The sequence below is a fragment of the Brachyhypopomus gauderio genome, chromosome 8, assembly GCF_052324685.1.
Source record: "Brachyhypopomus gauderio isolate BG-103 chromosome 8, BGAUD_0.2, whole genome shotgun sequence".
Taxonomy (NCBI): Eukaryota; Metazoa; Chordata; class Actinopteri; order Gymnotiformes; family Hypopomidae; genus Brachyhypopomus; species Brachyhypopomus gauderio.
Genome location: NC_135218.1, coordinates 21,068,702 through 21,092,818, shown reverse-complemented (window position 1 = coordinate 21,092,818; position 24,117 = coordinate 21,068,702). Strand labels below are relative to the sequence as shown.

General features: G+C 44.3%; 1 protein-coding gene across 3 annotated transcripts; it reads left to right on the top strand.

Moving 5' to 3' along the window:
- Positions 1-3,458: 3,458 nt before the first annotated feature.
- On the top strand, positions 3,459-23,092 carry pik3r6 (phosphoinositide-3-kinase regulatory subunit 6). Of its 3 annotated transcripts, none has more exons than XM_077015379.1 (22): positions 3,459-3,812; positions 5,366-5,520; positions 6,450-6,566; positions 6,684-6,770; positions 7,396-7,496; positions 8,816-8,884; positions 9,411-9,543; positions 10,133-10,202; positions 11,071-11,251; positions 13,330-13,474; positions 13,684-13,770; positions 15,075-15,528; positions 17,227-17,320; positions 17,643-17,762; positions 18,004-18,087; positions 18,396-18,498; positions 18,838-18,908; positions 19,168-19,258; positions 19,376-19,428; positions 19,798-19,904; positions 20,007-21,725; positions 22,461-23,090. In XM_077015379.1, the coding sequence occupies exons 3-21, from the start codon at positions 6,500-6,502 to the stop codon at positions 20,167-20,169; spliced, it is 2,280 nt and encodes a 759-aa protein (XP_076871494.1). In that variant the 5' UTR covers positions 3,459-3,812; positions 5,366-5,520; positions 6,450-6,499; the 3' UTR covers positions 20,170-21,725; positions 22,461-23,090. The 3 variants fall into 3 exon arrangements, with proteins under 3 accessions (XP_076871494.1, XP_076871496.1, XP_076871495.1); XM_077015381.1 differs by having other exon boundaries at positions 3,463-3,812; positions 7,396-7,487; positions 22,461-23,086; XM_077015380.1 differs by lacking the exons at positions 3,459-3,812; positions 5,366-5,520 and adding an exon at positions 5,555-5,784 and having other exon boundaries at positions 22,461-23,092.
- The last annotated feature ends 1,025 nt before the right edge of the window (positions 23,093-24,117 follow it).

The window sequence follows — 24,117 nt, the reverse complement described above, 5'->3', positions numbered from 1 at the left end:
ATCTGGCTGTATTTCAGAATGCTTCATTCAGTCTCTCGTCACAGAGACGAGAATATTAAAACATATAGGCAAGGAGAGACAGAAAGCAAGAATGAGAGATTGGTAAGATATGTTGGCCCACTTGAGAAAGGATTCTGCTTCTGTTTATTTTAGCTCATGTTTTCTGGCTACAGTTAAAGTGTGGTATGACATCAGCGACAAGAACTTTAAATTGGATATAACTGTGCACCTGGCCATATGTGATGACTTAATGTAATTCATGTTACAGAAGACAGTGGGAGATGACAGAGAGAGAGCTGTCCTCAGTAGCCCAGAGGAGAGCATGTTCTGTGTGGAGGAAGTGTGTTCTGTGTGGAGGAAGCGTGTTCAGTGGTCAAAAACAGCGGTTTTACACCCAGCCCCTTCACAATTGAACACTGCATTCTACGCAAGTCTGTGACGTGTGGTCAGCATTATAGGAGGATTGTGTCTGGGCAGTGGATACACGCACATAGAGCATGAATATCTATCACATTACCATGTGATATATAGCACACTTCCCTTCGTTTTAAAGTGCAAGTTCTTATGAAAGAGACAGAGGTGTGCATTTGTTATGACCCGGCCCGGTTCTAGACGGCTTTGGCAGGGCAGTAATACATAATGGGTAGGCACATCTACTCATATTTTGAAAGCCAGAACTATAGTCAAGACTTGAGGAGTGATGCAAGGATGAGCTAACCCCCAAGTTCAAAAGAACACTCCTCTCCATTTACACCCCCACTGTAACACTCCTCTCCCTTTACACCCCTCTGTAACACTCCTCTCCATTTACACCCCCTCTATAACACTCCTCTCCATTTACACCCCTCTGTAACACTCCTCTCCCTTTACACCCTCTCTGTAACACTCCTCTCCCTTTACACTCCCTCTGTAACACTCCTCTCTCTTTACACCCTTTATGGACTAATGTGATGTTGTTGATATTTTCACTCTAATCATTGGTCCAATTTATACTCTCGATTGTCATGGGCATATATAAGGAATTCTTCATGTCAGACAACCATAGGGGCAGTACAGACAACCACAGGGCACGGACGTAATTTTGGGGGGGGACGGGGGGGACATGTCCCCCCCACTTTTTCAAAAGCCGGCTTTGGCCCCCCCCCAGTTTTTACGGTTAAAACCAAATATTTAAATAGCGACGAATCCATGTCTCCCCCACTTTTGAAATCAAAATTACGTCCATGCCACAGGGGCAGTACAGATAACCATAGAGGCAGTACAGACAACCACAAGGGCAGTACAGATAACCATAGAGGCAGTACAGATAACCATAGAGGCAGTACAGACAACCACAAGGGCAGTACAGATAACCATAGAGGCAGTACAGATAACCATAGAGGCAGTACAGACAATAGAGGCAGCACCGACAACCATAGAGGCAGCACAGACAAGGTGGTAGAACTGCAGGCTTTCTCTTCATTACTCATAGGAAGTCGTCAAATTATTGAAAAATATACTTCGCTTTTTATATTATGAAATGTGTCTGATTGCAATATGAGAAATGCCTGATTTTTTCAGAAATTATTCGTTTTCTCTACGCCAGGTATAATCCACGATATTTCATTTCTATTCATTACCAAAGTTACCATGGCGATAAATAGCGCAAAGCCACTCCAAACCCACAATTATGCGAGTCCGTACTAAAGGCCCACGACACGGGACAAATAACCTCAGACGTGATACTGCCAGTTCCATAAAAATGTAACTCGTGTCAGTGCAGCTTAACGACTTCAGTATTATAATCACGGCAGAGCAGCAAAACTGTATCGCTCTGCAGTCTAAGACAAGGACGGGCAATTCATTCTCCCAAAGGGAACGGTTTACAAGGCCAGACTAATATACTTAACTCAGTTCAGCACAATACATATATTCCTGTACAGTATACATTTCTACTAAAAACGGTAAATTAAACTTTAAAATTATACAATGAAAATATGAAGGGCAGAATTATATCATTATTTAATGAACTTGTCTAATGACAATGTTCAGTTTAGAAAGTACTTTTTCAGTTTAAAAAACACTAGCATCACATTGCATCTCAAAGTTCGTCGTTACCCTACAGGGGTGGGTTTCCCGAAACGTTCGTAGCGCTAAGTACTTCGTAACCTCGTATGAAACGTACGAGGTTAAGAAGTAGCGCTAAGAACGTTTCGGGAAACTCACCCCAGATCAGTAACGGCTGTATCACCAGATCTCGTTACGCACCATCGTCTCGTTACGGTGCGCCGGGACACGTTTGCAAACGCGTCATTAGCGCTGCAGAGTCTACCAAACATTATTCGACAAACTCCCATCAGAGAATGTCTTACTGTTTCTTGCAATGTGGGATATTATGGTTGCGCCTGACTGCTGCATCTCTGATGTGTGCAGCTCTGTAAAAAAAATCCTTGCTGCCTTTGCAGTTTTGCAAATCTTCAGATGGCCGTGCCCGCTCGCATCTGTCTAGTAGCCTACTTGAAAGCTCTCCAACATCTGACACGTTTGAGTGAAGTGGGGCGCACACGCGCAATGACAGGCGCCAATTTAAAACTAAAAACTAAACAGTTGCCTTAAAATAAAAGCTGTAGTAGTTCAATTTCGTGCAACTATCACATTGTAATATGTGTCGTTACACATTTACGTTTGACTTCTAATTCATGAACGATCTCACGCGGACAGGTCAGGTCTGGTCTAACACCTAAATGTGCATTTCCTACAGCAAAAGGTCCATTCTAAGATCCTGCTCAAGAAGGTCCGTGTAGTCTATCATCGCGCTCACTACAAACACACCTAAATGTGACTTTAAAATGAATTGGTCAGTTATTAAATGGGTGCACGACCTATTTGTTGATTATTTGCATACGCGACCAAATATTGTTATTGGAAAATATCATCCAGTCCACATGGGCTCGGGTGTAATGTCAGCCAGGGTCAGGTGTTCTATTAAGACTCTCTAACCTCATGCAAATAAGGACAAAAACACAGCACGGTAAGTCACACAAATGGTACATTTACATTTACGAATAGGGAAACCGCGGTTTGCTAAACGTCTCGAGCCTGACTCTGTCCCCTCATCTTTCTCTCCTTCCTCCTCTCTCTCTCTCTTTCTCTCTCCATCCCCATGACCTTCGGGCTCTCATCATGCACTTCCTCATATTGTCCGACCGAATACAGGACATTTAGGATAACTGCCATCCCACACAGGCCTGGGACAGGAGTCACTAAACACCCGCAGTTCATACATAAAAATGTAAATAAATGCATGTAAGCTCATTATAAGACTGAATCACACTGTAGTTCAGTGTGCAAGTCGAAGGCCGATGAAGGAGTTCTGACCAATACCTGTCCCTTCGGTTCCCATAACCGTGATTTGTGCTTTTAGACCGCCCATAAGCGCCTATCTGCGGACACACACACGGCGCTGTATCGCTGTATCGCTCCACAGAAGGTGTTCACTTTCCTAATGGGGATTCCCAGCCAGCCGTCTCGTTTCCCCTCGGCTCTCTGAAGTAGCCCAGCAATGTCCTGTTTTCTGAGGCGGCCGCTGGTAAGACTGACAAACGGAAGAGCAGACCGCCACCGAGCCCACACGCCCGCCTCCCTTCCCTGGCTCTCAGCCACGGCCTGACCACCACCTCAGTCCTGTCAGAGTGGCTCCTGAGAGGAATATAAAGACTGGTGGTTTAAGAAAACTACCGACAAGGATTCGCCTGTTTACTATCCTCGCACAGTCTGAGGCTTTGAAAGGACAGCAAACATTCCAGCTACGCCAAAATAATACCGTTGACCAGGCAAGTATGTTTTTTTTGGCATAGAAAATAGTCACGAGCATGCTGAATTTGGAGCTTTTTGGATGTGAAACTAAAACCTTAGCAGTAAACAGCAGTCGTTAACCATCGGATTAACGTGACGTTGGAACTTCTGACGAGAACTTAGCGCAGAGGTGAGGGGCTCAGTTATCGGCAGTGTGTAGCTGCGCACCCTCACAACACTGACTGGAAAATGCATCAGCACTGCATTGCTTAGTAAGCAATTACACAGTCTTTTCTCCACACACACACACACACACAAAGGCAGCCTCTGAACCACATATCCAGTTAAAGTTCCAAAATGTAGTTTAATAAAGAATAAAGTAGTCCTTATCATAAAATCTCTAAGTGTCTAATGCAGTTTCAGAGAGCTGAAAGCTATAAGCTTTAAATTCATTTCGTTCACTTCTTTAAAGTTCATTCGTCTCTGTGGTAGCTACAGTTCTGCTGTGAGGTTCTTACGCTTCCATGTCACACCGCATTCCGACTTTCTGCAAAGTCTTTCTGTGTGACACCGAAATGTCTCTCTGCGTGTCTTTGAGGGTGGCCACAGGAGCAGGGCTGGACATGTCTGTCTGTACGCTTGAATAAATTCTGCTCTGACCACACAGCTGAATTCCACATTAAAGCCCTGAGCTGCTTCACTCAGGCAGGGAGCAGGACCTGCCACACGGTTCTGGAAAGCAAAGTTACACCTCGGGGGTTTAGGCAGTGTGTGCATATTTGATTCGAGTTGATGCAATGTCTGTGTTTGTTTTTGGAAACCACATCGCTTTCTGAACACTCAAGGCTGATGCTAAAAATATCCTCCAGTCGTAAGAGTTACGCCTCCACATTTACAGAGACAGGATATGCCTCAGGTCCTGTCTACTGCACTCTCTCTATCTCTCTCTCTCTCACCCTCTTTCTTTTACTCTCCCTATTACTCTCTCTCTCTCACCCTCTCTTTCTTTTACTCTCCCTATTACTCTCTCTCTCGCGCTCTCTCTCTCTCTCTCTCTCTCTCTCTCTCTCTCTCTCTCTCTCTCTCTCTCTCTCTTTCTCTTCCACATGAAGCACGTGGCTTAGCATTCTGCTACTGCTGAGACAGCATTGTGGATCATGTCTCCTTTTATTATGTCTTCTTTTATTATGTTTCCCTTATGGACACTTTCAGAGACACTTAAAATCCTCACCATACACACACACACACACACACACACACACACACACACACACACACACACACACACACACACACACACACACACACACACATACACCCACACAAAGAAAGACTAAATTTCACCTTGTCCTGTTTCATTCTCAAAATTAGATACTACAGCAAGTCCAGATCATTATGAGATAATTTCATTCAACTCTCACCCATCTTACACCCACACACACTTCACTTCACTTCCACACACTGCCACCTCAGTCCTCCCTCAAACTTTCCTCTCTCTCTCTCTCTCTCTCTCTCTCTCTCTCTCTCTCTCTCTCTCTCTCTCTCTCTCTCTCTCTCTCTCTCTCTCTCTCTGTCCCTCCCCCACCCCCAGCCTGCACCACCCCTCCGTTGGCTGCATTACTGAGAGAGAGCTGCGTATTGAGGAAGTGTGAAACACTTTGTGAAACACTCACTCTCACCAGCTCTCCTCGTCCAGGGCGCCGTATCATGCAGTTCACCTCCACACCCAGACGCTCGACAAACCGGGTAAGAGAAGTGGACTCGAGTGCTGCTGTGCTGCTCATGCATGTGGTATGTTTGGGTGTGTGTGTGTGTGTGTGTGTGTGTGTGTGTGTGTGTGTGTGTGGTGCTAAGGCAGCGTGCGTTGTAATTGGCGTGCCATGCTCAGTTTTGTTCGTGAGTGGAAGTGAGAGTATTAGTTTCTGTTTGTGGCTCTGGGAACTTTGAGCCGTGGCCGGGCCGAGCAGAGCTGAAGCTTTCTGAGTGCTGTATTGTTGCTGTTGTTATCAGGTAAGGTTGAATTGTAATAAATGAAATAATAAATATTCATGAATATGTAATTACCTAGAATAAACTAATGTCAAATCTCATGGCTGTTGTCAGGGCTACTTAATTCAGTCAAGGGTCAGTAGAGAGAGTTTTAGAAAAGTGGCGAGCAAACGAATGTCTGCTGCAGCCCAAGTAACAGTCTTGTTTGCCACTGTCTGATTTTGCAGGGTAACTGTTACAGGAACGCAGTGTCGGGAATCATTGTAGCTTCACACTTGGCACTACATATGATTACTGTCTAAGAACACACTTGCCAATTTGGTTTAGCATATGTGTGGCTAAACGAAAATATGTGTGTGTTGGTAATATGAAATAAATTCCAAACGGTCCATTCGGAAAAATGTTTTTCATCATTAGCGCTGCCATCACGTTTATAAATGAGATGTACATATGTTGTGTTCGTTCTTTAACAATATGGCTGCCACAGTGAATCAAGTGAGTTTTGATGGTAGAGCGAGAGTGAACGTTTGGGTTGTCCTGCAGTGTGACTGCAGTCCTGACTGTTGCACAGTACACAAAAACTTTGCTTCGCAGCGTATTCAAAGTTCCCCTGTTTCTCCCCATGATCATATTCAGCATTTAGAATGAACTCATGACATGTCTGACATTCTGTCCTTATCTGCTAGGGTGCGTATCGGCCATGAAAACATCGCACCTGTGACACCTGTCCCGTCTCATGGCGCAGTGGGTCCAGTCTAGCGGCAGAACCCGCTCTGCCAGCTGTGCCGCCATGGACACGGCAGGTGAGGGTTCAGGGGCCCGTCACTCCTCTCCACGGGCCAGACAGCAGCTTCTCCACCTGCTCAACGTGGTCTTAGTCGTGTCATTTAAATGGCTTTTGCCTCTTCCTACGTTTTCAGAATTTGCCCTGCTGGAATCGGATGTCTACCGAATTCTGCAGAACGTCTTGAGAGAGCTGGACACTCAACAACCCGAGATCAGCAAAGGTAAATCGCCTCCTGTGAGGACACACTTAGTCTGTGGTTCCCATCAGAGTTCACGTGGAGGTTAAAATTTTAGATTAAGACAAACAAAAATGAAGACAACAGTTAAGGCAACAAAACTACCTTCTCCTTTCTCAGTTTCATTGGAAGCTAGAGTCCGACCCCTGGAGCTGAGTGTGTGAAAGGTTAATCATACAGTCTTATGATTGATGGCTCAAAGTCTTACCAACTATGCTTCCTACCACCCTTTGAATATGGGTGAACACACCTGAATTAGTTCTTTAGCACACAGCATTTTCCATGGCCATGTTTAAATCATTGCACTGGCAACCAGTCTGGGCAGCTATGTCTGTCTGCACCAGGCATGACTTTGGTATGTTAATATACTGCAAAAGCATCTTAGCATCTTGGAATCTGACTACAATGGTTTACACCCAATTTCATCTGCCAGCATCTGTTGTATAATGAAACTCACTTTCAGGAAGATGTTAGTAAAAATTTCCTTACCGTAACTCAACATAAAAACCGGTTTGCGGATTTAACTCACCGACAAGCACTAGAAAAACAATGGCAAACAAGAGGCTAAAACATTTCTCTGTGTGTGTGTGTGTGTGTGATGTGTGTGCAGTAATGCTGAGGTTGACTTTACACCAGAAGGTGCAGGCCAGTCCCCTGAGCTGTCTGGCCGTGGTGCAGGTGGCCGTGCGTGAGCTGGAGCGGGTGAGTGGGGTGAGTGGGAGGAGTGAGTGAGTGGGGTGAGCCGGTGAGTGGAGTGAGTGGGTGAGTGGGGGGAGTGGGGTGAGTGAGTGAGTGGGGGGAGTGGGGAGAGTGAGTGAGTGGGGTGAGTGGGGGGGTGGGGTGAGCGAGTGAGTGAGGGGAGTGGGGAGAGTGAGTGTGTGGGGGGAATGGGGTGAGTGGGAGGAGCAGGTGAGTGGGTGGAGCAGGTGAATGGGGTTAGTGGGTGAGTGGGGTGAGTGGGTGGGGCAGGTGAGTGGGTGGAGCGGGTGAATGGGGTTAGTGGGTGAGTGGGGTGAGTGGGTGGAGCGGGTGAGTGGGGTTAGTGGGTGAGTGGGGTTAGTGGGTGAGTGGGGTGAGTGGGTGGAGCGGGTGAGTGGGTGGGGCAGCTCCTCCAGCAGTCAGCACCACGCTGATCGTGGCCTCTTATTGCACCTGGAGGCCAAAGTCAAGGAGCTTTGCCATGTGACACGTAAACGTTGCAGCACGCAAGACCTCTGAGGAATGCTGACAGGAGATTGGTGGAGTGCATTTATACATTTAAAGACTGAATACTTAATAGAGAAGAGAAAATTCCAGGTAGATTTAAAAGAAAAGAATTTTCCTGTTTATCTGTGCTAGAATGAAAAGAATTTTGCATGGTAAGTCTCATCCATAGCGGTAAGCATGATGTAATCACAACAAACTACAGTCTGCAGAAACAGAGGAAGAGAATGTTTGATAATGCTACGTTACAGCCCCGGACCCATCCCTTGGGGCGTGTGTAGGTGTAGTCTGTTTCTAGATGCGTGCTTTCCATGGGTGTGGCTGTGTGTTGTGTCTCGTCAGTATAATGTGCTACACCTGATACTCGTTAGATGTTAGGTATAGTGTGTGTTAGTCTTGTCCCGTGCTCGTTTTTGTTACATGTGCTGCCACTATGCTGTTGATCGCAGGTCATCATTGTCATTAAATAAACCGTTTTTCGCGATGAACACTCATCTTTGCGTCCTCAGCCCCCTGCACGTTACAGATAAGAATTCAGATCTCAGATGAACAGATTATCTCACTCATAAGGATGCGACTTGCTGCGGGTGATCCACGGTGTTTTTAACATGTTGCATCGGCCTGGTTTGAAAGCTTCGACATGTATCAGTTCAGACCAGAAATTTAAACCAACAGTTATTGTGTATCTTACACAGTAAAGACCTGAAGCCCTAGTGCCTGTGTTGCACTGCTGTGAGTTTGACACGGCCACCGTCTGCGCTGGCTGTGTCGTTACTACATGACAAATCCAGCGTCTGGTGTGATGACTGGCTGCTTTGTGTTCGCAGGCTGAGAGATTTGACCTGAAGTCACACGTCATCCCACTGTTACACACTCTTATCTACACACTCGCCCAGGTATGTCCAAACACTCCGTTTACCAGCAAGCTCTGAGCATGGATCACACCTCCGAAGCAGACAGAAGGCGTTTGTTCACAATAAGTAAATACAGAATTAGAGCATTTATTGATCAGTGCATAATTACTGTAGAAGTTATCAGTGCATGAAAGAGCCAGTTTCTGTCACCATATCATGTTTGGGAAACTTTTGATCTGTCATGTCATGTTTGTAGAAAAATTGTCCATTTTTAATATTAGTGTATTCAGAGTAGTAATGAGAGTGTTTAGCAGTGATGTTGTATCATGGAGAGAGAGAGAGAGAGAGAGAGAGAGAGAGAGAGAGAGAGAGAGAGAGAGTGTGTGTGTGTGTGTGTGTGTGTGTGTGTGTTGTAAATGTTGTAAATGATGATGTTTATCAGTCTAACCTGGATTTTTCAGCCACTGACATTCTAAGCTGTGTGTGTGCGTGCATGTGCGGATGTGTGTGTGTGTGTGTGTGTGTGTGTGTGTGTGTGTGTGTGTGTGTACGTGTGTGGTTTTTCCAGGTGGTGTATGTCCCTGATGGACTGTATAAGAGACTGTATGTGTCATGTAAGAGGCTCCTCACACTGCCACAGCCCTTCTGCACTGTGGGTCTGAGCTGCATACGACTGTTGAAGGCAGAAATCTATACACCAGGTCTGCATGCACACACACACACACACACACACACACACACACACACACACACACACACACACACACACACACACATGATTGGTAAAGGCAGAGATTTCTACCTGTCTGGCTCATGCACACACACCTTTCCTCTGCAATCTAAGAGACATTTTATACTGAAGAGTTCATTTGTTCATTCATTCATTTATTCAAGAGTTCCCACTGAACTACATAAACCAAGTCTTTGAATGATTGTGGACATGTGAGTTGTGATTGATAGAACACATATTCTCTGCAGGGTGTCAGAGCTCCAGGTGTGAGCCTGGACATCACAGTGTCTAATAATCTTGCTCACTACATTTATTCCTCAATACAGCCTTTGTGTCCACAATATACATACTTAAAAACATTTACACTTGCACTTAAAACTAATATTACAGCCTGATACTTTTAAAGAGCAGTGTCTGTATTTAATAGCAGAGATTTATTACAGGGACAATTATATAACAGACCTTGTTATAATTATGTGTAATGTTAGACTGCATAGGATATTTGGAAAGTGCATAGTAAACATATGAAAGTGTTTAGGAGATTGTGTCTTTGATCACAGGACTGCTGTATCAAAGGACCCTGGTGTCTGAACACAGCCTGAGGAATGAATATTACCCTCTGCAAGAACGGTGAAGACCCCCCCCCCCCCCCCACACACACACACACACACATACACACACAGCATTCTTATGTAACAAACGCACCCCTAATGATTGTCATTGTGAAATGTACAATTGTTTTATAAGAGAACATGCTAAAAATTATTCAATTATTCACTTTGTCAGTGCTGGAACCAGTTTGACCTGTACCCCTGGTTCTAGAACATTCTATTTACCTGATCTGTCACTGGTGTCTCACTGAACTTATCAGTGAGTCCAGGCAGGTATGCCTGCTATCTACAGGCTCTTCCTTATACTAAGTTTCCAAGGCACAGTACAAAATTCCTAAAGATATTTAATTCCAATAATTCTTTTGTTTTTTTGCACTAGCTGACATTAAAGTCACAGTTCCAGTTGAGTGTGTTTGTAACATAAGGCTTGAGTGAGGGATTTTTTTTAGAAGATTATTGAGGTACAGACAGAGTGATAACAGAGGCATTTGAAGGTATTGCTATACAAATGTTTTAAACATATTACAGTGTTAAAATAAGAACAAATAATATTACTAACTGGATTGAGGGGGTTAACAGATGCTGGTAATGTAATAGGTTAAAGTGGCAGGTTCTCGAGATATAGAATCACAAAACAAAACACTGTAACAAACAGTGAAAACATGACGTGATGGTGGTGGGGTGTGTGTGTGTGTGTGTGTGTGTGTGTGTGTGTGTGTGTGTGTGTGTGTGTTCATCTGTGTGTGTGTGTGTGTGTGTGTGTGTGTGTGTGTGTGTGTGTGTGTGTGTGTCCATCTGTGTGTGTCCATCTGTGTGTGTGTGTGTGTGTGTGTGTGTGTGTCTGTTCATCTGTGTGTGTGTGTGTGTGTGTGTGTGTGTGTGTGTAGAGTGTTTGTGTTTGCAGACCCTGCTGTGTTCTCTGAATCCCTTGGGGCGCTACTGAAGGATGACGTGGAGGGTGGTGTGGACACACAGGTGGAGCACATGCGCAGGGTGGTGCAGCACACCCTACAGGCCACGCTGGGAGAGGAGCTGTGCCACGGCCCCACACTCACACAAGCCCTGCAGGCCAGTAGAGCTCACACACACACACACACACACACACACCCTCACAAATACATACACACACACACACACACACACACACACACACACACACACACACACACACACACACACACACACACACACACACATACATACACACACATACACACACACACACACACACACACACACACTCACACATACATACACACACTCACACATACACACACACACACACACACACACATCCGCACATGCACTCACACACACACACACACACACACACCCTCACACATACATACACACATACACACACACACACACACACCCTCACACATACACACATACACACACACATACACACACACACACACACACACACACACACACACACACACACACACACACACACACACACCTCACTCATAGACACAAGCACACACCCTCAGTTCCTATACTGATACTGATGGATATTTCCAAGTTACTCATTACTTATGTAGGTAAATCAGTACAATGTGCAAACAACAAAGAACCAAAACAGGAGCCGCAACTGTTACATGTTTACTTAATGTTAATTATTGTTAATGTGTTACTGTTCATGTTATTGTTGTTGTTCATGTTAACTAATGCATTACTTCGTTAGTAAGTAAACACTTAATGTAAAGTGTTACCAAATCAGTAGATCAGATTACTACAGAACCTAATTTACTATTTTGTAGTACCTGTAGATTAGAATAAAGTCTAATCTACTACACCGTGTTCCAGTATTCAAATGTATGAGATTACCTGGATTAGACGTTGGACTAGCCTGAACTCTACCTGAACAGTGCTCACTGTCCAAATGTTATAGTTTCATCATAAAAATAATTCACAGTAGTCCAAAAATTATAATCTGTTCGAACACTTTATTTCTCAATTTCCCCATCTTGAATGATAGACGTATTAGAACTATTTCAGCAAAACCGATACACCAGTGCACCCAAGTGCAGAGGATCAAATATGTATACAACTAACACTCAAACACATTTAACTGATGATACATTACAGTTCTAGACTACATGGGTGTGGACAAGCCTGTGTTAGCTTATTCTTAGTTGCACCTATGCAATCAGAGCCATAAATCTGAGAGTGCATACATTGAGAAGCACTTTCATCATGGCAGAGTTCTTCCAAACTACAGGTCACAAGTTCAGGAAGATGAACTATGAGAGTTATAGCAGGCTAACTCCTAGCTGGCAGCTTGCACGCCATTTGTTTTAACTGCTTTGGATTACTTCAGCATTGTCTTGGAATAGGTAAACAAATTACATTCTATAATCTGTACCTCCCAGTGAGATGATATGATTGGATATGATATGATGGGCATGGGAAGTGCTGAAATCTGATTGGACCCCCAGATTGGATCCTCACACATTGGGCAGGTGTCAAGCTCCTTGACACACAGCAGTCAATAAATTGAGAAATGTAGCTAACCAATAGCCAATCAGAAATAGCATTGTTGTATATGAGTACATTTATTTTTGAATATTCATTGTCATAGTCTGTGGACCACCTAAAATAGCTTTGGCAACTCTCAAGGCTAAAGGTCTCGCTCTGTCACTGCTGGCTGGAAACCATTTTAAACAATCTGGCAACTATGGACGTATCAAGAAAAACCTACGTTAGGTTTCACCAAACATATCAGTAAAAAAATGAAAACAGTTGAATTGAACAATGTGGGAGTCTGCATTCATTATCGTAATCGTGGTATTCATTACCGTTTATAATGTAACGGATGTAACACGACAGGCCTCATATGTGACTGGGCTGCAAATAACCACACTGCACATCTGTGCACAAGTGCGTGTCTATTTCTAGAAACATGCCGATGGGTAAGTGCACAAGCATATCTGTCCGTGCCTGCATTTGCATGCACTATTCTTAGTGTGGACATGCGTCTTATACCTTTGCGTGTATCCATCCACTGCATGTGGTCTCACCTTGTAGTTGTGTGCGCATACATGGTTGGCTGTGTGTCTGCATTATCTGTGTGTATATAATTGTGTGTGTGTGTGTGTGTGTGTGTGTGTGTGTGTGTGTGTGTGTGTGTGTGTGTGTAGGAGCTGGAGCAGGATGTGGAGTCGTATTTTTGCGAGGTGTTGGCTTCCATGGAGCAGAATGCTGTGGACAGTAAGAGTGAACAAAATACTCTCGCCAGCAGACTGCAGCAGCTGTACACGCAGTTACTCCACAGCACTGGCAAAGGTACTTCCATTCCACTCTAGTGCATTCCACTGCTTATTGCAATGTCATCTCTCACTCACACAAACACACACACCACACACACACATTCTCTCTCTTACACACACACACACACACACACACACACACACACAGAGAATGGTTTTATTTATCTTTAGATGGAAGTGGTGTTTCCTTTTGTCGACACTCGTGTGATGCTCGTGTTTTTACAGACACATTGTCCCACGGCTCCCTGGCCAGCATTCCGCTTCCCAACCCAGACATGAGTTTCCACATGTGGTGGGAGGAGGAGGAGCTCTGTGAGTGGCGTGTCTTGTTTGCCCCCTTCCTGATTTTCTATTTTTTTTGCATGTTTGTCCCACTTAAGTGTTTTGGAACATCAAACCAATTCAATTATTAGTCAAGACAACACAAGTAAACACTAAATATAGTTTTTAAATGGTGTTTATTGTTAAGCGAGAAAACAATCCAAACCTACACTGCCCTGTGTGAAAGTGATTGCCCCCTAAACCTAATAGCTGGTCGGGTCACCCTTAACAGCAACTGCAGCCAAGCGTTTGCAATAACTTGCAGTGAGTCTTTTACAGCATTGTGGAGGAATTTTGGCCCATTCATTTCAGAATTGTTGTAATTCAGCCACATCGGAGGGTTTGAGCATGAACGCCCTTTTAAGGTCATGCCAGAGCATCTCAATAGGATTCAGGTCAGTGACTAGGCCACTACAAAGTGTTCATTTTGGGTTTCTTCAGCCATTCAGAGGTGGACTTGCTGGTGTGTTTTGGATCAGTGTTCTGCTGCAGAACCCAATTTCGATTCAGCTTGAGGCCATGAACGGATGGCTGGACACAGGGGTGCAGTTACTTACTTTCTGAGGTGTATGCAAACACACTATCGGCGCCCCCCCCCAACGAAAGTTGTTGACGGGGGGGGGGGGGGGGGCGAACGTAAGATGGACACAAATTAAGTATTACATCGATTTGGCGCCCCCTCTAGTGCAGCGCCCCTATGAGTTGCATACGCTGCATACCCCCTTTTTGCGCCACTGGCTGGACATTCTTACAGGATTTAGACAGCAGAAATCATAGTTCCATTTGTCACAGCAAGTCTCCCAGCACTACCACCACATTTTACTGTTGGTATATTTGTTTTTGTTCTGAAATGCAGTGTTAAATTTATGCCAGATGTCTCGTCAGTCCACAGAATGTTTTCCCAAGTCTTGGTGATCATCAAGATAGATGTGTTCTGGAAAAATTGAGACGTGCCTTAATGTTCTTTTTGCTCAGCAGTGGTTTTTCTTTATATCTTTTTTCTTTTTCTGTATATCTTGGCATGATGTCTAGCTTTTAAGGATTACATATGTTGCAATAATCATGTGTGGGTATGGTTCGAGACAGTGGACTGTGTCCTTCATTTAAAAACTGCATTTTGTGTTTACATGTGTTGTCTTTGACTAATATTTAAATTGGTTTGATGTTCCGAAACACCTAAGTGTAAAAAACATACAAAAAAATAGGAAATCAGGGGACTGACACTTTTTCACACCACTGTACCAAACCGTTGTCTATGAACTCATACAGGCTTATTTCCATTTTTTCCAATGCAGGGCGAGAAATTGCCAAGTTCATCCGTTCGGGTTCCATGTCTGACAGTTTCTGTCTGTCACCGGACGAGTTCGAGATGCCGGACCTGTACACGGACACGGACATGCCGCGACATTCGGTCCTGTCGACGGACAGCGGCATCGAGCGCGACATGCAACTGGCCGACAGCTCGGACACGGAACCGGGCGGCGGGAGAATAGCGAAGGCGGACCCAGCGCCGGCCGTGTGCCGGTTGACACGGCGCGGGGGGATGAAAGTAAGACCGTCGGCGTCGGACAGCATGGCGCTGGTGCAGGACGCGCTGGAGGAGGCGGCGTGGAGCTCCAGTCTGCAGCGGCACGCAGGCCGGAGGAGCAGCGACGTCTTCAGAGTAAAGCGCCACATGACGGCCAACGTGGTGGTGGTCGGGGACGACCGCACCGTGGGTCGGCTCGCCGGGGCCTATTATCGGCTCAGGTAAGACACTGATCTAAATAAAACTTCAGGCAGGATGTGGTGTCCTGCATGTAGGCAACGTGAAAAATTACCTTCTCCTTTGGGTTTTTTAACATTTTAACATGTGGTACTTTCAGTCTGGATCGAAGGCGTATAATTAACATGGGCGGAAGTGACGTCACCACCAACGTCAATGAATTATTAAATTGTGCCCACTGATAATTTGATCCCCTCAAAAAAAAAAAACGATTTGTCAATCATTCAACATGTTAGACTAATACAAGTGTCAAAGTGCAGAATGTCAGGATGGTGATAGTCTGAGCTCACTAGGTAGATTTAAATTCCTAAATTGTATTTGTCAATCTGCATACTAGACACCACTAACATGAAGGACCTAAAATCTAATTGGGGGAAGCAAAGACCCTCAAACTATTCAGCCTTTTCTCTTTATCTTGCACACCTTCTCAGAATAACTGCCTTACTCAGTTAATCCCACCTTAAACCTAATGGCTAGTGTTACACCGAAACTTGTGACCTTGGAGACCATTGTTGCACAGTTTCAACAATGTACCGCGTTGTCACATATTCTGATAACTGCACATGGGTACTCAGTCATTTATTGTGGTTTAGAAGGATGTTCATGTAAGCCAATTCTAAAAGAAATTTAGGCTTAAATTACATCTTCCTCATGCATGCAGACACAAATAAAAAATTTTGAAGTTTAAATGTTGAAAGAATACAAATAAAAACTTTTATTCTAAAACCTTTTTTGCTAAAACGTTAACTTATTTTTTTGTGCTTTCTACTGTTAGCATTGCTACTACTACTGCACTACTGTTAGACAGATGTCGCCTCTTTTCTCATGTGAAGCAATGATATCCAGTGATTACGAGCTTGGACGTGGAGAAATCTGAACTCCAGTATTTGAGTTTGTGTAAACCAGGGGTCTCCAACCTTTTTGGAACGAAAGTTGTTGCGCGGGGGGGCGAACGAAAGTTGCGTGTGCGAGTGTGCTAAGCGGGAAGACGGCATATTGACGGCAGCCTAACTTTTTGATTGACAGCTAATTGAGCAATAGAACACGAGAGGGAGTGTGTTATCGTGAATGTACGTACATGCCGTTACTTGACAACGCGTCCGCGGAGTGATACAGAGAATGAGAATACCGTGCTGTTATCACACATATCTGCAGGGTTAGAACACTTCTCAACCAGTCGGATTGTGAACTAACTGTTGTATAATTGGCGAATAATAATTTAGTGTTAGAAGGGGAGGGACAACTGTGAATTTTGATTGGACATAAATTTAAGTAGATTTCTCGATGGGACCAATTAGGTTTACAAATTTATATGTAATTCATTGGCCCTTTGGCGAGCTACTCGGAAAGGGGTGGCGAGCTACTGGTAGCTCGCGAGTGACGTGTTGGAGACCCCTGGTGTAAACGTTTCTTCATGCCTTTCCTTGACAACACGCAGGTACAACATGTACAACAGCTGTCTGCGGTCACAGAATTTGATGGTCAGAGATTCCAGAGTAACGCTGGCTCTCCTGTTGTCATGGAAACGTGTGAAAACATTAGCCAGCGTGTTGTTGATGCTGGGAGGCAAGGCCCCTGTGCGGTTGCTAGCAGATAAAGGTGCAGCGATGAGCTAACCTTTCTGACGCGAGTCGTCGATAGCCTGCCGCTAATCCCACAACATCTGCCCTCTCCTCACACAGGAAGATGGAAGCCCGAAAGCTGTTTCTGACGACAAAGGTCAACATAAAGCTCTTCTACATCCCCGTGGCCACCCAGCCAGGCTCACCCGACACGGTACGGGAGAAGAGTCTAGCGCATGTCTGCCCCGCACAAGCACGGTTCAAACGCGTATTGTAGCACAGATCATGAATAAACCCCACCAGAAACATTTTCATGGATGGGAATGTATTGATATTTTACAAAGCTGACAGCAGAACACAAAGCAGACCAACACAGCAGGCGAATACACAGCTAATATTGTGCTATGTTGGAGTGTGTTTGAATCCGCTGTTTTGCAGTAGGACAACGAAAACCTGTGCCCGTCGTGGACAGGATTAGATAAGTGCACTTAACCACCGCACGCCATTTTGATCCACAAATTCTGCTCTGTCCACAGGGGAGTGTGCCACTGGACCCTAATCCCTGTGTACTGGGCTCCTATTTGGGAATGGTGGATCCGTGGTACGACTTTAACATCTGTAGCCAGGGCCAAATGATCCCGCAACTGGCTAACATGGTATTAACCTTTCTCTCTTCAGTGATTTTACTAACCTCAGTCAGCAATCAAAAACTCAGTCCAGAGTCACTGTCTATCAGTACACTACTGTTACTATGACTGTACTCTACATGTAGCATTTCCTCAGAGGACTCTGCTGTATTAAATATGCTGTGTGTGTGTTTGTGTGCACCCATGCATGTTTGTGTGCTCGTGTGTGCATCTGCATTTGTGTGTATGTGTTGGGCCACTCCATGTAAAGTGCAAGTCATTTCTGGCTGACATCATTTCCTACTACGTGCGGATGGGGCAGCAGCCGGTGTACTTCACCATCTACTACGTGAAGGTGAGAAGTCACGACCCTCCCAGGCGTCTGTGCCGTAGACCCACACGGCTGCGCCGACGCAGACCTCCTCCTCTTATTCCACATACCACTCATCTAATCAGGCCATAGGTTAAAGCCCGGTGCTGGATAGGATTATAGTGTCTGGAGCGCCATTTATAGACGTTGAACATTACATTGAGTAATTATTCACTAAATTGTTTTGTTGATACCTCATATAGTTGTAGCGTAGAGAAATTAATTATGTAAACCTAGCATTCTTATTTCATTAACTTCTCTCTGTGCGTGCGTACGTGTGTGTCTGTTTTAAGATTGTATACTGCGACCCGGACAAAAAGCCAACAGAAGATGTCTTCCTCTCTCACCTCAGTATTGACTTCCCAGAGTACAAACTACGTCATGGAACCCTTAAAGGTTTGAGCTCATTTATGGTGGTTCATATGTGTTTCTGTGGGAGATTCTCCAGAACCCACACATGCTTTTTCTCATCTGTGGTCGGGGAGACCCTGAAGGTCACTAAAACCAAACGTTTACAGCCTAAAGACACAGCAAAGCAGCTGATATTGTGAGCCTTAGGTGATCTCTCCTGGGGAGGAAACATTGCTACTAAAACTCCACTTCTGCTATCCCAGAGCAGGCTGTTAAGAGCCTCTAATTCAAGATGTCACGCCTCTGTGTGGTCTTAAGTGAGCTTTATTTCCCTGCTGTGCCAGGGACTGTGTGTCACCCTGGTTGTCCTCCTTTCTCCTCCAGATGCGTCTACCAAGCAGAAGAAATGTCCAGCAGAAGCATGTGGAGGTCTAGTCTCGCTGACCTACAGGAAGGTAAGCATCCCCCTCCGGTCTGCCCAGCAGGCCAGAGCTGTGAGATTTAATGTGGACATTCACAGTCTCTGTTAAATTAATCTGTAAAGAAAAAATATTATTAGACAGCACAGGACACCGTCATTCTGCTGGAGTGATTTGGGACCTGGGTGATTTGGGGGTTGAGCAGGACTCTTTCGTTTCTCTGAGCTACATGGTTTCATAGTGACTGCTACCTGCCTGGAGTTTCCCCACTTACCACTTCTCTCGCGTCTCACAGGTGTCACTAAGCAATAGAGAAACAGAAAAGGGTCTTTTTTTGAGGACCACAGGGATGGAGATATCAGCAGTACCCACCAGCAAAGCGGAAGGTACGCTAGCAGCATGCAGGACTGCGATAAAGATCAGAGTTTCACTAGTGTGACTTTTGGAGAAAAAGGTGCTGAAGATAATCACAGTGTGTTTTCTGTTTTCTTGGCCCCGTTCAGATCTGAACTGTCTCACGGTGGATGTGAGTGAGCTGAAGTCCAAGAGCAGCTCGGTAGGACTCTGCTCATTCTCCATTGCATGGCTTGAACTTTACATGTAGGGCACTTAGCAGACACTCTTATCCAGAGTGAATTACAAAGTGCACACTAGTGGTCACTAGGCGGCTGTGGGGATCACTAGTGTGCACTTTTTATGTCGCTAGGACATTCTTGTCACTAAGATGCAATTTATGTTTGGCATTTCTGTATGTTCTATATATTATATATGTTCTATAGAGTTTTCTTTCTTTAAAAGACAAAAGGATCTGCAGTTCATGCGCCATTGTCAGTGTGTAGCTCTGAGATAAAGAGAGATGATCTCAAATGTATGCTGGTCACCCCTAGTGAAACGGACTACCAACTCTGGCATTTGTTTTGTTTAGGGGGCTAAAGTCAGAACATGCAACCTTAAGTTAAAAACTCAAGAGAGCACAGGGTTCACCCTGTGTCTGGACAAAGACTCCCGCAGGACATTTCCGGATGTCCAGAGGTCAGAGGTCACCTGCTAGATCATCACATACGTCTTGGACACTGGCCATGTAGTCATCCGGTGATTTGCTCAACTTTTTGTTTGTGCTATTTCTCTCTACAGCATTGAGGTGGAACCCTGTAAAGAGCCTGGATATTACGTTCAAAAGTCCATGAAGTCAAAGTCACAGTTGATGGCAGAGGAGAACACGGAATCAGGACTGAGCAAGTACCTGAACAGGACCCTTCTACTCCCCATCAACACCTTCTCAGGCATCATCCCCTGACAGCGGGATGTGCGCAGGACGTTTAGCTAATCAGTGCCATGCTGCTAATGGCTCCCACCGCCTCAGTGTTCGGAACCACCAACGCCATGGTGGGTTTGAAGTACTGTCTCGGAATACTTTACCTGTCGGAATGCTGCACTTCTCGGAATGCCGGTGGAACATGATAACTGTTGTGTATGTCCATCACCTTGTGGACGGATTGTCCAGTTAACGCTCCCAACACTAAGATGGCTTCACTCAGAAGGTTGAGGTCTCAGTGGGGATTAAAACTCACTCTGTGTTGCTCTTTATGTGAGTAAGCCACATAATAAGTCAACTCATGTAGCCTTTCTATATGGTGCATGTGCAGAGGTATAGAAACCCTCTGGCACAACAGACACGGCCCCATAAGCACAACCCCTCACTGCGGGCCTGAGGGCTTTTGCACCATGACGGAACATTTGAGCATATAATGCTGACAGATAATGGTAGTTCTACTATAAATTACAAGTATTTATATACAACAGAGAGAGCCAGATGAACCCTTACATAGTTAAATGTACTCAGATGTCCCACAGTATGTCATTAGGAAAAAGAATGAGTGTGACCTGCGGTCCCAGGTCAGTAGAGTTTCATCTGAGTGAGTGTTTTGAGATGACTGACAGGAGACTGTGACATGCATGTTTGCAGAGTCTTACAGACTGGCCTGTTTCTCTCTCTCTCTCTCTCTCTCTCACTCACACACACACACACACACACACACACACACGCGCATGTGCTGTTTTTTTTTTCATCTTGCACCACATGCCCCTCATTCTCACTCTTAGAGTCCTTCACAAAATCTTTGCATTACATGTGTGATAAGGGGACTTTCCTAAGGGGCCTGTGGGGGGTTTATTTCAAAGACTTTGATCAGCTCGGAATACAAAAGCAACTCTGGGTAACGGGGACAGATGTGCTACACTATGGTGAGGTGATTTTGGCCTACACATGTACTTTATGTCAGCTTTTCATAATTAGAGTTGACACCTGTGGAAACACACTATTTTCTCTTTTGTTGTAATATTTGTAAATGAACAGATTTTACTTCTATTTGTGATTGTATTTAATCTTGTAGTTAGTTTTAAATAAGCTTAGCCTTCCAAACTGTGTACATGTATAAAAGTGCATTTTCCGCCTTTTTATAAATGTATTTGTTTTAAGAAGAATCTGGTCTCCTGTTGTCCTGCGTGATTTCGGCAGCTAAGCACGAGGCCAGTGATATTAGGCTACCACGGTTTTCAGCTGAGACCAGTGCGTTGAACCACGGGGTGGCGCCATTGAATTGACGTCTTTCAGTACTAATGGGGGTAAAGCTGAAGTTCCCTTCATCCTCTAACCGCCGAAGCATTTCACGTTGTTTTTCTGCCCGCTGAATGAGCACCGGCGATGCGGCGACTTTCGCTACATCTGTACCGCGGTAGTTAAGAGAAAAGAATCCGAGCGCTCCTGGGCTAAAATGGAGAAGAAGCACATTTCTTCGGTACAGTACGGTTCTCTGGAATGCACAGCATGGAACGCGAGTGTTGGTAAAACAGGTAGGATGCGGTGTGTTAGGCGCAAATACTAAAGTCCGTTATTCGCCAGTCGAGGTGGTGCTCTGCTGATGTTTGCTCTTATGCGTTGAACTTGGATAGTTGTACCATACGTGAACATTAGCCTTTATATTTACTTTGGCAATATATTACACTTGGAAACTAAAACAAGTAGATTCTTTCAGTAGAGAAAATATTGTAAGTACCGTGAATATTATTTTGTGTATTGAGCGAAAAATATGTATACTAAGTGCATCAAAATGTAACTTCTCATATAAAGCTAATTTCTTTAGTTCATACTGGGTTCTTATTTAACATTTCCCTTTATGTGGTAGGTGATTGAGATTGTTTGCACTTGTTTTGCATGAGTAAGTTATATTGATTATTATAATTATGAATATGCTTGTTAGATATAGATTTCCAAACTGATAGCTTACACACATCCAGCCAACTATGACGCATGCACGCTGACACTCAGTCAACATTGAAGCATGCACACTTACACACTCACTCAACACTAAAGCATGCACACTCACCCTTACACACTCACTCAACACTAAAGCATGCACATTCCCACACTCACTCAACACTAAAGCATGCACACTCACCCTTACACACACCCTCAGTTCTCTGCCTGTGAGGTGCACTAAAACAAGCAGGACAGATGGTGCTGTGGGTACCAGAATGCCTCCGTCTTTATTATAAGCTTGAATCACGCTGCTCTATCTGCCCCTATAGTGCCTGAACTGAAAGCTATAGAGGTTCATCATGACCCTCTTCACCTCCACACATTCGAGCTCTGGAGATCTGAGTACCTGCTTGCAGGGTCTTAATAGACATCAACCAAAGAAGATGCAGCATCCGCATGTGCCAGTGTCAAAGTAATACCGCAACATACAGGCTCTCGCGCTCTGTAGGACTGTTCACTAAGGGATGAACAATTCATTGATTTCATATGGAAATGTGGTTTAGAAATAACACGCATGTTAAATTATGATGGCTGTAATAGTAAAGATATGGTATTGACAACATGGATATTTGTAACACTTTTTTACTTTCTTTTTTACATTTTTACTTTCTACTTTTGGTGTTCTGTGATGTCAATCATACTGTTGTTTAAAGAAATAATAGTAGAAATTGAATCTGATTCCTTTCATGTAAATACAAGATAATTTTGTAGTTATACTTGGTAGATATATGAAAACACACATTATGTATTATGTAACCTAGAGCTTATTTTAATCACATAAAAATGACATAATTGCAATCATAATTGCAATATTTGTTAGAAAAATCACAAATCAGTATTTTCTCTAAATTGTTCCTGTCCTAAATTTGGTTTCACAGACACATCATTAAAGCCTTTATTTGGAATCCGAACATTACAGAGCAGAGCTTTGACACTAAAAGCCTAATGGTTGCCTTAGGGGAGAAGGTTGAGCTGATGAGGCATGTGCTGTTCTAGAAGAAACAGAGGTTTGACTCTGTAAGGAACTTTGTCATGTACACTGCACTCCTCCTCATCTCCCACAGGGACTCTGAGGTATGGAGGCGATTTCACCAGAGAGATCTCAAGTCAAGTCAAATGTAATGCTTTCTCCAACAGCTGTCGTCACAAAGCAGCTTTACAGATTTCTGGGTAAAAGCCACAGTGAGCCAAAGGTGACAGTTGCAAGGAAAAAATTCCCTAAGAGCTTTACAGAGAAACCCAGACACCGAACAGCACCACAAACACAAAAATCAATGAAGAACAATAAGAGTGAAATAAACAATCTATTCTGGGTTCCTAGAAGTTCTTGTCTGGTGTGTCTGAAACCTGTCTGGTGCAGGAGAAACACAAGAACAGCAGCTCAGCCTTCTCAATGATCTGGGAGGAGAGAGAAGGCAGCGGAGGTGGAGGTGGGAGGAGCCACAATCAAAGCCTCAACCACTGAGATAGGTTGTGTCATGGTAACAACATGACATCAGGAGAAGATGTAACTTGGCAGAAAGAGAGGACAGATTATTAGGCCTAGACCTGGTTGAATGCTACAGTGTATAAAATATGAGTATATAATGTGCAGGCATAGATTACAGCCGGAAGGTAAAACAGGCATGAGAGGCATGAGCTCCCTTGGAATGTACATCTACTAACTAATCTAGAAGTGATGTCATGCATGTCAGCGATCCACCGGCAACAAACCTGAGTGACAGCATTCCAACACCCAGTTTACTGTAATGCCATAGATGGGATGTTTGTAGGAAAAGTCTCTACTCCTTGAAGAGGGTTTTCCTATTTGAGATACTAATAAAGAACCTGCACTTTTTTCAAAGCAGACAAGATGGATCATAATAGACCAAGAGTTAGCTAAACTATTGTGGGGCAAGACCATTCAGTGTTCTGCAGATCATTAGA